General features: G+C 37.8%; 1 protein-coding gene across 30 annotated transcripts in view; it reads left to right on the top strand.

Annotated features, from left to right (window-relative positions):
* MAGI1 (membrane associated guanylate kinase, WW and PDZ domain containing 1) overlaps positions 1-11462 on the top strand; it is a 486586-nt gene extending 475124 nt beyond the window's left edge. For 25 of the 30 annotated variants that reach the window (XM_048856812.2, XM_048856808.2, XM_048856818.2 and 22 more), the window contains 5 exons: positions 241-331; positions 458-518; positions 1358-1501; positions 4139-4277; positions 7821-11462. In XM_048856812.2, coding sequence (XP_048712769.2) covers positions 241-331; positions 458-518; positions 1358-1501; positions 4139-4277; positions 7821-8545 — 1160 coding nt within the window. In that variant the 3' untranslated portion in view covers positions 8546-11462. Of the gene's footprint in view, positions 1-240; positions 332-457; positions 519-1357; positions 1502-4138; positions 4278-6216; positions 6306-7820 lie in introns of all 30 variants that reach the window. The other 5 variants (XM_048856838.2, XM_048856836.2, XM_048856835.2 and 2 more) reach the window with 1 other exon arrangement.
* Positions 11463-12828: the final 1366 nt, after the last annotated feature.

The following is a 12828-nucleotide window of genomic DNA, read 5'->3' as shown; positions in this document are numbered from 1 at the left end:
GGGGCAATCGTTGCACAGTGTGTGTTGAGATAAATACTTAATCGTTACCTAGTAACAAAATTCTCCTTTCAACTACTGGATTTATTAAAGATGAGCCAGTGCGCTTGCCTCTCAGGCACGTTCTTAAAAAATGTATTTGATGCTTCCCAGTGAAATCCCATTGCAAAGCATGCATTTGTCTTTGAATGAATTCTCTGATTTAAGATCTTTTCTCACAAGGAGCACCATTTTGTTTTACAGAATCCTCCAATGCTACTTTATTGACCAACGCTGAAAAAATTGCTACGATTACAACCACACATACTCCTCAGCAGATGCCCCAGGAACCCAGGTCTGCTAATTTTCTTTGAGGCGAGCATGTTGGTGTGCTATTTCTTTGGTTATTTCTGAGTCATCTTCATTTCCCATGAGTTGTTTTTTTCCCCTCTCTCCTCCTCTCTCTCATTCATTTCAACAGGAACAACACAAAACCAAAGCAGGAATCCCAGTTTGATTTCAAACCGCCCCAGGCAGCACAGGTAAGGGATGCCTTTCTGATTTGCTTGGTTTACCATGAAAATGTGGTTCTAGTCTGCTAAGGGTTGTGCTTAAAGTGTTCTCCCTCGAAAATTTATCTTGTGAGGCCAGATTCCCTCCTCCAGTTTGTCTGCGAAAGAGGGATCACTGATTAGAGTTTTAATATGCATTGATGTTGTTTCATATGACAAACACTTCAAACACAGAGCTGCATCAGGATTAAAAACAAAGACAATTAAATATCTTATGACAGTAATAATTTATGTGTTTGTTTACTGGAGTGTGTTCTTTGAGGGGGCTAGCCTGAAGGTGTTACTGTGCGCCAAATGACAGATTCAGAGGAGAAAAAAGAAAAGAAATCAAAGTTTGATAAGAGGGCTATAGCATGGGTTCTTCGGGTTTATCATAGTATAGGCCACAACTTAATAACAGAGAGATTATTTCATGGATTCTTCCCCTCCCACTGGCAACTGCAGTGATAACCACTCTCATTACTGATTGCTAAGCATCTTTGTGGTAATACAACAATTACTCTGCTGTGTAGAGAAGAATTGCATGCCTTTTTAGTAGTCTTGAATAGAATGTGCCAGCAGCTAACAAGAAGGAGTAGCTAGCACCATGGGACCAACCAGCTCTTTGCAGACCATTAACAAACACTCTTTGAATCACAGTTTGGGTCTTTAGGAGCAATGAGAAGCCTTTGTCTTTGTATGAAAACAAACCTTGTAGATATATATATATTTATTAAGATGATTTAATGTCCATTGTTAAATATTTGCCAGGCCCGGCAATAATACAGAGTTCAACTTCTTGTTCAGTTCTGTACAAATTGTCTTCCCAGGACCAAGATTTTTACACCGTTGAACTGGAAAGAGGAGCCAAAGGATTTGGCTTTAGCCTGCGAGGTGGCCGAGAGTATAATATGGATCTCTACGTGTTGCGGTTAGCTGAGGATGGTCCGGCTGAGAGGTGTGGAAAGATGAGGGTAAGTACAAAAAGAGAGTTGGGGAAAAAAATCTATTTGCAACAAAAGTGGTGGGTTTTTGTTTTGTTTTGTTTTGTTTTTTTCAAAAACTTTTTCACCATTTTTGACTTGTTCCAATAATAAGAATAGATTTGAAGTGCCATTGTTGTACCAATTCCTGCTCTGAGAGTGCTGTGTTTGCCTCCCATTGAAGTCAGTAGAGGTTTGCACACATGCATCCCAAAGAGGGTGGGAGAGTAGGGAGGCAATCTTAAAAAACTGCTGCACCATTCAGAATTAATTGCGAGAACTTTTTGCAAAAAGGAGTACTAGTGGCACCTTAGAGACTAACCAATTTATTTGAGCATAAGCTTTCGTGAGCTACAACTCACTTCATTGGATGCATTCAGTGGAAAATACAGTGAGGAGGTGTTATACACACTGTAAGGAGAGTGATCACTTAAGATGAGCTATTACTTTTGTAGTGATAATCAAGGTGGGCCATTTCCAGCAGCTAACTGGAATGTCTGAGGAACGGCAGGGGGGAATAAACATGGGGAAATAGTTTTACTTTGTGTAATGACACATCCACTCCCAGTCTCTATTCAAGCCTAAGTTAATTGTATCCAGTTTGCAAATTAATTCCAATTCAGCAGTCTCTCGTTGGAATCTGTTTTTGAAGTCTTTTTGTTGTAATATTGCGACCTTTAGGTCTGTAATCGAGTGACCAGAGAGATTGAAGTGTTCTCCCACTGGTTTATGAATAATTCTTGACATCTGATTTATGTCCATTTATTCTTTTATGTAGAGACTGTCCAGTTTGACCAGTGTACATGGCAGAGGGGCATTGCTGGCACATGATGGCATATATCACATTGGTAGATGTGCAGGTGAACGAGCCTCTGATAGTGTGGCTGATGTGATTAGGCCTTGTGATGGTGTCCCCTGAATAAATAGGTGGACACAGTTGGCAATTGGCTTTGTTGCAAGGCTAGGTTCCTGGGTTAGTGGTTCTGTTGTGTGGTGTGTGGTTGCTGGTGAGTATTTGCTTCAGGTTGGGGGGCTGTCTGTAGGCAACGACTGGCCTGTCTCCCAAGATTTGTGAGAGTGATGGGTTGTAGATCCTTGATGATGCGTTGGAGAGGCTTTAGTTGGGGGCTGAAAGTGATGGCTAGTGGCGTTCTGTTATTATCTTTGTTGGGCCTGTCCTGTAATAGGTGACTTCTGGGTACTCTTCTGGCTCTGTCAATTTGTTTCTTCACTTCAGCAGGTGGGTATTGTAGTTGTAAGAATGCTTGTTAGAGATCTTGTAGGTGTTTGTCTCTGTCTGAGGGGTTGGAGCAAATGCGGTTGTATCGTAGAGCTTGGCTGTAGACGATGGATCGTGTGGTGTGGTCTGGGTGAAAGGTAGGAATAGCGGTCGGTAGGTTTCCGGTATAGGGTGGTGTTTATGCTTATGCTCAAATAAATTGGTTAGTGTCTAAGATGCCACTAGTACTCCTTTTCTTTTTGTGAATACAGACTAACACGGCTGCTACTCTGAAAAAAGAACTTTTTTGAAAATTGTAGGGACTCCTTCCTCACTGCCAATCCTATTGCCCTGCCAACTACCGTGAAATGAAATGACAAGAGAAAAAGGCATTTTCATAATCTCTGTTATCTTGCTTACCAACCTATCAATAGCTGGCTTCTGTCAGAAGCTGCACTTGCTCCATATGTTGGCTTCTATTTGACCCCCATCTTTTGAAGTTCAATCAGTTGCTGTCCCCACCCCAGCCCTTATTCCAGACATTATCCCCAAATGTTAATGTTTCAATTTTCTTTAAATAACTTAGCAAGGTTCATGCATGAAAGAAGGTCTGATAAGCTGCCATCTTGGCCAACACACTGGGGATTGAACCAGGAACCTCTAGAGCTGAAAGCATGAGCTGCTAGAGGTGGAGCTAAAATTTCCTAGCTGGGCCTGTAACAGACTTATATGCTTTACAGTCAAGGTACAGAGAGGAGCTTATGTAACATACTCACTAGTGAGTTACTGAAGTATTGCATAATTTTTCACTGTTATAACCCGAGACGTCACGTGCTACCTCTACCTACCCTGTATGTGCAATACCTTGCTGTGGCAGGTCTAATTTAACTTTAGGTATGTGAGTAGTCCCATTCACTCCAACAATTAAGCACATGCAAAAGTTTTTGTGGGATTGACTGAGAGGTTCTCAGAGAAGAGGTCTATCATTGTTTTATAGGTCTGTAGACAACATGCACACCTGCTATGCTGTTTATTTAATAACTTGATAACCAGTGTATTCTCTTCTTTCAAAAAGTAATGCAAGAAATGTTAATATTTGGAAAGATTTTTTTTTTTAAGGATAAACTTACAGCACCAGATAGCTGATGTAACACAACATAGTTCCACTGTAACCAGAGTGCTGATGGTCTATTCCACAACCTTTGTTTTCCTTTCCTGATCAATTCTTGAATTTCTAAACCAGGCTAACTGATTCATGCCATGCATGTACAATCAAGTGAGAAAAGTTCCTAAACATAAACCAATATGTTAAATACTATGTTCTCTTAAGTGACATACTCAAGGTGTGGCATTCTTCTGTTGAAGGCCTGATTTTAATCCTAGATTCTGCTCTTTCATCATGTTGACAGATTGGTGATGAAATTCTAGAGATCAATGGGGAAACCACCAAGAACATGAAGCATGCTCGGGCCATAGAACTGATTAAAAATGGTGGCCGCAGAGTCCGCCTGTTTCTGAAACGTGGAGATGGCTCTGTACCAGAATATGGTGGGTCAAACTATGAAAACATTCCTTTCTTTCCTGGCATCACTCCATGAATGATTTCTCAAGATCTGAAGCGGGGATGCTTTTTATTTTCCTTTCTCACCAGTGTCTTGCCAACCTTTGCAACATATGGTTAGTTGCCTCGCTTGTGCTGAATTTTCTACACATTTCATCCTTTGCTTGCTTCCACGGACTTGGGCGCAGTGTAAGGCAAGATCATCAAAGCAGTATTTTTGGTGATCAGAGAGAAAAAAACAAAAACCGCATTGTCTTGTCCAACCAAACAAGGAGTATTACTGAGCTGTGCCAAACTGTCTCTCAGCAGTTGAACTGTTATCTCAAAATAACTCTTTTCCTCGAATCAACACCAAAAAAAGGGAATCCTGAATTATTTTCAATCAGTAGTTTATTGTTAGGCTTTTTCCTTAGTTTTTCTGTATCCTTGGGCATGAATGCCAAGAAAGCTAATGGGTTTTGCCTCCAACTAATGTGTAAATATTTATAAAGTTATTTCAAAATGTTTATGCAAAAATAGATGAATTTGGCCCTTCTGAGTCCTTTTTCCCCCTTACAATATCTGTTGGTGTCAAGTCATTAATTTGTAAATTCTGAAAAAGTTAGGAGGTTATGAAAAGGTTTCTAGAGTCTGTTTTGAGGGAAAAGTGCTACTTTTCCTTTTCTGCTGAGATTTGCAGTAGAAGTCCTTTTCTACACCTGCCTGTTGGAGCTGATTAGGGAGAGTAATGAGTGGCTTAGAATAGTGTTCTATTTAATATTATTATTATGCCTTATTTATTTGAGATAATTGTTGAAAACTATGCCCTCAATGCAGGGCTACTGCCAACCAAAGGTCTTTAAAGTTTCTATAGAAACTGATTTTGAAGGGATGCCCTTTATACTTTTTTCCCTTATCTGGGATTTTGTTGTGTCAGTAAGTTCTAAGTCTTTCACTCCATTACCTAAAAACAAAACAAAAGAACATTCTGCACAATTCATGAACTAGGTTTTTTTAATTTACTGTACCATGTTCAAGAGTTTCCACTATCTGCTTATAAATCAGAATTGAATCTAAATGTCTGACCAAATCAGAATATAGATTTCAAACAATTAAAATATTCGATAATATAGAAAGGAAACTGTGGGTTTACAACAATAGCACTAAAATTATGTAATGTTTTTTCTACTTCTGTCTTTTCCTACTCCTTTTGATGTACAGTACTGCTAGACTTCATAAATGTCCTGTAAATTGTGTGCTTCACTTCTTAAAGCATATGTCTGCTGCACTGAGGATGAAAATCCAGTACCAGTTTTCTTTTGGCTAATAATACGTTGAACTGCTAAGCATATAGTTTTCAAGCAAGTGTTTAACATGCAGGGGCTGCACTTGTTATAAATAAATATATATATATAAAGTAAATATATATATTTAAACACATACACATTTGTAACATTTTGGGCTTAATTTCTTCAGTCGCAAGTGGTTTCTCGGATAATGTTAAGTTCCAGTATTTTTCAGACTTGATTGGAACGTGCTACTATCTGAGGTTGTATATTTTTGTAATGAGTTTTGTACTTATTTTTAATGTTGTGGTCTTTGGTGGACTTTATTTTTTTGTTATTGTTTGATTGTTAATCGTTTTTCTATGACATTCTGTGTCACTGTTCCAGTTGTCTTTTAAAATGGACGCATCTGTTGTCTGGGTTACTGAATCACCTTTTAGATGTCTAATTATGTCACTATAATAACAACTGCCGTCTTTCCAGTCTTACCCTTGGGTGATGCCTAGACAATCATACTGGAAAAATAAACTTTCTTTATCCTAAGATTAAAATATGTAGATATTTTTTCTTTCATCTTTGTTATGGGGAATCTAAATTTTCTACTTTTCTCTTTCTCTCTCTCTCTCTTACTTTTCTTGGTGCTGGGCTCTTCCTTCCTCAGCGATGATACCTCCTAATATCGCTGCATGTATGAGAAATGACAAGCTCGGGGAGCCTTGCTTCTACCTTACGGGCCATAATCAAACTACGGTTTGTAGCTAAAATCAATATTAGGTGTTTCTGTGCTGTGGCCTAATTCCCTCATATTGCTTTCCGCTTTGCTATATTTTTATATGTACAGCAATTCATTCTGAGCCCCCTACATTCTTTGAATTGTAAGTACACTACCCGAACGTGTTTAAAGCCTCGCTCTTACCTTGTACAATAGCCAGATTGCAAGAAAGCTGGGGAAAAATGGGGTGGTCCTCCCACACCTTGATTTTAAAAATCAAACCAAATAAACTCCCATGAGTTGCCACGGTGTTTTTCATCTGTAAATCATAAAAATAATGGCCAGCGCACAAAAAAACAATGACGAGAGAAGTTTAAATAAAAGAGCTTGCACACAAGAAAAATGAAAATTTTGAGTATTTAGCATGTGTGTTGTGGAAGAGTGAAAAAAAGATTCCGGATTGCGAAGTGGTTTGTTGGCTATTCAGTCATTGTCATCAAGACCGTCTACTTTACTTAAAGTAGGTGACTCTCCAAATTGGAATTCAGGACGTGTGCTAAGTACTTATTTAACGCCAGCAGAGTTCTCTTACGGAAGATACTTAAAAAAAAGAAAGAAAGAAAGAAAAAGAAATCTGCATCTCATGTTGTCAGTGCAACTGCTTTAATGTTTGCCATATATGTAATAAATCATTCATAAGCATCAGTTACGAATGATGTGAGTAATTTTAGCTTAGCTGCAGCACAGTGTCATTGCTTTGCAGTTTGGTTCTTGAAGGTAGTTCAGATCTGTTTTATGGCAGTGAGATAATTAACAGGAGAACAGGTGTTAAATCAAACTCATCCTACGTATTAGACTATCTTTCCATGTCTTTAATAAGGAAAGATCATAACTTCTGTTGTCATCTAAATTGTGGTGAAAGCAAAACTATCCCACTACTATTTCATAATGTAATAGGACTAAATGAGATTTAGTAACATGTTTGAAGTTCTTGAAAAATGGAAATGACATTATTTATAGTCGAATTAAAATATTATGCTATAGGTTCAAAACATAGAGATCAGTTATATTATTTCATACTTTTAGTCATTTAAAATGAAACATCACACAAACTATAACTCTTTCTAAGAAGGCATGTCTTTAAAAATAATTTTAAAAGGTGATAATCATTTCCTAAAAGGCCCTTCTTTTTGGGAGCTATATCCTTTTAAAAACCGCAAACCTTCCTTTTTTTCACTAGAAACAACTTATTTTAATCTAAGCATTATAAATTGGACCAGGGGAAAAATATAAAATATCCCATGATGCGCAGAGCATAAAGATGAGAGCCACTTGGACTAAAATGGAGCTAATAAAGGGAAGCACCAATACTAATCAATAACTCATTGTTTGCAGTTACACTTAAATTAACAAAAGCTTCAGTTAGTCTTCTACTGACTGCTTTAACAGTTGTTTGCTTTTGGCACTAATGAACTCTGAAGAATCATAAATGGTGTCAGAACTGTAAAAAACCATTTGTACCAAACAATATGCTCTTGTTGTTTTTCTTCCAGACCCCAGCAGTGACAGGAACAGTCCCGCCACAGGTTCACAAAATGTATCGGAAATGAAAAACATGCCATCTGACCGACGACAACACCCATCATTGGAGTCCAGTTATCCACCAGATCTTCACAAATCATCACAACATGGGGACAAGCGGATATATGTTAAAGATCCAAAAGGCAGCAGAGAGTTTAGCAGACAATCCAATGAACACCACACTTGGAATGGAACTTCTCAAAACAGTGGTAGTGTAACAGGCAGAAAAAAGGACAGATCACCAGGAAGGCGACGAGATAGACAACCAGAGAGAATGGTGGTAAATGGACAAAAAATGAAATCTCCTGAAAAAAGGAGGGAAGGGACAAGAAGTGCTGACAATACTTTGGAGAGGAGGGAGAGACACGAGAGGAGGAGAGACCTTTCTCCCGAAAGGCGAAGAGAAAGGTCACCGACTCACAGAAGGGATGGGTCGCCAAGCAGGCGAAGGAGGTCACTCGAAAGACTAATGGATCAAAGAAAATCACCAGAGAAGAGAAGAGAGAGCTCACCTGAACGGAGGGCAAAGTCAACTGACAGAAGAAGGGAGAGGTCACCAGACAAAAGGATCAAGGATGAGCGAGTCGGCCACAGAGAGAGGGAAGAACACAGTTTGAAATATGATACCAACAAAAGACACCCCCCTGAACAGAGAAGGAAACCCTACAAAGAGTGCAGCACTGATCTCAGCATCTGAGGTACTCGTCCGATGCACAGAGCCATATTCCAGCCTTTATAGTGCTGAAGGCTCTAAGAAGAGGGTAATAAAGCTGAAATTATCTTAGTTTCTTAAATGATGAAATATCAGACACCTGCTGATCCTATGAATAGCAGCAAACGTTTTACGCAGATGAAATCTTATAACAAAAATATATACAAAGTGTTGTGCCTGATGTATAATATTAAAGAAAGTATTTTTAAGTGTATTCTTTTTTTTTAAGTTACTTGCCAAATGGTCCTAAAGGATTATAAAATTTTGTTTCTACATATTCTGTAGATTTCTTGAGAAAAATTCCTCTATCAGGCAACTTCCCCCTCCCCCCATAATTAAATGGGAACAGCCAATAATATAAGGTAGTCAGAGGATTTTTTTTTTTATAAAGGGTGAAGGAGGAATTAAAATGTGCATATCAATAGGAATGGAGCACTCCTGCTGAAGGAATAAAAAAAGAAAAAAGTTCCTAAAATGACAAGTACTGTTTGAAGAGACTTATTGTTTCAATGAAGGATATTTATACAAAAACCTACACAGCACAAGATGACTTATGATAAGGAATTTATAGTTTGTTCCATGAACAGTTTATACTTTTAGGCCCCCTCTCAAGAATGCGTGAAGGCAAAAGACTGGTAGCGGCCATATCTGTGTAGCACACAAACGTTAACTCTCAGTCTCTCTCGCTAGTCTCAGCAACACTTACAATATTCCTTTAAGAAAGTGGCCCCGGAGCCCTACTCAACTACTAGAAGTAATGGACAGAAATCTGAGCAAGTCCGGTATTGTTTGGTCTGCTTTGAAGAAGAGTAGTGCATTGGGATACTGGGATAAAGACACAGTGAAGTTTGAGGGGAATGAGTTCTCCCTCCACAGGGCAGGTATAGTCCTTCTGCTGAGTCTAAACCAGTGGGCTTTTCTTATTTTGCCAAATTGGAAATCTTTGTGTCTATACATAGATAGATAGAGATATTCAAGTTTTATTTTACTGGTTCATTCCTACTGAGACGAAAAAAGAGAGACCTGTCAAGGGCACATAAGGACACAGGCAATCAGTAGAAGGGTCTGGTTGTGAAAGCCTAGATGCTGGTTATGCTGTAATTTTGAATCTACAAACAGCAGCAAAAGAAAAAAAAATGCAAGTTTCAAAGTTGTATTTTTAAATTTGCAAGTTGTGTGGTAAGTCTGCTGTAGCATTGGTATAGGATTTTAATGGATTACTGCCTAGCTGAGCCAAAATGTTTGCCGTTACTGTTGGACCACTAAAGTAAACTGCTGCTTTTTACAGTGCGTTGGTGTATACATGTATACTGTTTCACATTTTCCATACGAACACAAAAGCATTGCAAGTCTATCACTGTTGTTGCCATGGTACTGTAAAAAAAAACAAAAACAAAAACAAAAAAACAAAATGAAAAGATGGCCAATCATTGTGTGTACAGAGTTTAAATTGTAATTAATAGAGCCTGTTGGAAAAAAAATAAAACTGTTGCCTTTTTCTTGTATAAAAGAGAATTTATGATGAAATTTAGCTGTGAGGAATGTGATAAGTGTTTATATTTCTGAAAATGGAACAAATTGATTCATGGGAATATATTTTAATGTAAACTGAATCAGGTATGTAAAGCTGTTTTAAAATGGGAGACTATATAAGTAATTCTAAAGCTTTTGTTGGTTTGGATATCATTTCTTTCTTCATGGTGGGCCTGCTTGTGTATTATTAAGCACTTGTATGCAGTCTGTTCTTCAATCATCATTTCTTGCAATGTGCTAGAGACATAATGCTCTTTCCTGTGTTGATGAAAAAGCAGTATGTGGGCCAATCTTTTTTATAAAACACTATGCATATATAAATACTACATTGTTCATAGCTTTATTTGAATTATTGGGTTTATACATAACATTAGTATAAGTAGATGTGGACTTACCCAGTACAAGCTTCTTTCCTTGGAACAGACACAATGTATATGATGTAGCAACAAAGAAGGAGAAAGTCTGTGAATGCTATTTTTATTATCAAATAAAGTTTTCCATACAAAGTATGCATATGAGTATAGTGGTAAGATTAAGAGAGCCACACCCCTATAGTTACCCAAAATTGTCTAAATTATTTAACTGTAGATGTCTATTTCCAAGGTTAACCCATTTTGACTTGTTGGCAAAAATGAAGTTATGATCCCAGTTGTACAAGATAAAATCTATTCCCCCAAATAATCAAGAGCTAAGATTTTAGATAAATGTGGCTTTGGTGTTTTCCTTGAGTTTGACGTCATCCATCATCATAATGCAGTGTCAAATGTAATACTGTAAAATCACAAAAATACAGATGCTACTCATGCCTGTGTCTGAATAGAGTCCTCTAAAATATAGTCATAATTTTTTCAACTCTTACTTAGTTGTGGAAATATTGTATAAAGACAGTTAAGTAAGTATTGCAAAACCAGATTTTATATTAAATACTGTATCATTAAGCCATCCCCTTACTGTACACTTCACCATACTTCAGCTAGCCTGCTGGTAGTGCAAATGTCTTGATCAGAGAATGACTAATATTTTTTGTATTTTCAATCGTATCATCTTCAGGCGGGTTTTGCAGCTGCATAATTGATGTCTAAAAGAATGTTAGGGTAGAAACAAAATACCCAAATCTGTGCGTGTTTTTTTAAGTTCAGATCTTTTGTGATTTTTTATGACTTTTTACTGTATAATTATATTGTAAATGTATGCATTCCGTAATTATTGCTTCTCGATTTGTATCTTTTATTGTTTCTACTGTATGTCTACAACATTTTTATGTAATAAGAAAGCTTAAATAACCTAAACGGAGCAGGTCAATATGATTGGTTCAAAGGCTACTTAGTACAGAAGTGTTAATAAATACCAGAATAATTAATTACCCATACATTTAGTCCTTGGCATTAGCATACTCTGAAATTCAATGGACAAAAGCTGGCTCTATATGTCTTGCTGTGGGTAGCACAGAGTGTGCCACTTCCATGAACCCGGGGGGGGGTCAGATCCTCAGCTGCCATGTAGTGGTGTCACTCTATCACCGCTAATTGCCACCGGTTGAGTATCTGACCTTAAAATTCCTCCATTTTCAACAAAAACGAAGAGAAATCCTTTTTAGACTGTAAGTTATCAAAATGGGAGCAAAGACGCTTACAGTTTGTTACAACTGGCTTTTGAATCTGCTCGAAGGATTAATTGGCGTGTGTTTCTTGCATGCTGAAAATCTGGAAAGTTTATGAAGCAGTGAGCAAAAAAGCCCTGGAAACTGGGATTGTTCTTTCTTGTGCAGTTTGCCTCATTTTTTGTGGTGGCAGCGGTATTTTGTTGGTTTCCTGTGTCAATAATAGGTACCCCGCACTGGATTCAAGTCTACTACCCTTACTCGTGTTGATTCGTGTCTAATTCCATGAGTAGTACTATTGATTTCAGTGGGACCAAGTTAGGTAGTACTAAGTTATTGCTGAACTTTACTTTGCTGTTGCTAGCAACTTTTAGATTAGCTAAGCTTTTTTTTTTGTTGCTTTTGTAAGGCTTGCCTTCTGAATTCATTCTCAGCTTGAACTTCCATCCCTACAAATGTCTGTTTTATTTAATCGTGGTCTTGTATTCAGTCCATCTGCTGTGCTTTGCTTATTTTGTTACTAAAGTGGTAATTATAGGTCGTATTCCCCTCCTAACTGATATGCATTTTGTTAAAAGCAAGTTTTCAGTACTGGCTCCTGGCTGATTGGTCTGTTGAAGAGCGTTTATAAATGGCTTATAATGTATGTAATTTAATTGGCTTTCATAAATCTCACCAAGAAGAAGATGCTATTTATATCTTGCTGGTACCATCTGTAAATGTGTGGCTGTTAGGTATTCTGGGGTTCCATATTCTTAAGATTTGTAGGAAACGATCTTAGGAACTAAAAACAAACCAAAAAAAACAAAAACAAAAACCCCACACCCAAAATGTATTTGTTGGACATTTGGTCTGAAAACTGAGAAGTTGGATTTTATTCCAATGATTTTTGAACATGGTGTTAATTCCTTCGCATTATTTCCTATGTGCCCACTTAAGAGGCTGTGAAGTGCCATATTAAGCTATTTCATAAACAAAAAACAGGACCCCTGGGAACACAGTGTAAAGTGTATTTTAGTGTGATGGCCGCTCTTTAATAGCGCATGAATATTCCGTGGCTTGGGCTAGAGAAAGCAACAGTAGCAGCAGGGACACGGGTTTTAACTGTCGTATTTTTAGTAGCCCAGGAGTTGAA

Source organism: Caretta caretta, chromosome 7, assembly GCF_965140235.1.
Source record: "Caretta caretta isolate rCarCar2 chromosome 7, rCarCar1.hap1, whole genome shotgun sequence".
NCBI lineage: Eukaryota > Metazoa > Chordata > Testudines > Cheloniidae > Caretta > Caretta caretta.
This window is presented reverse-complemented; position numbering and strand designations above follow the sequence as displayed.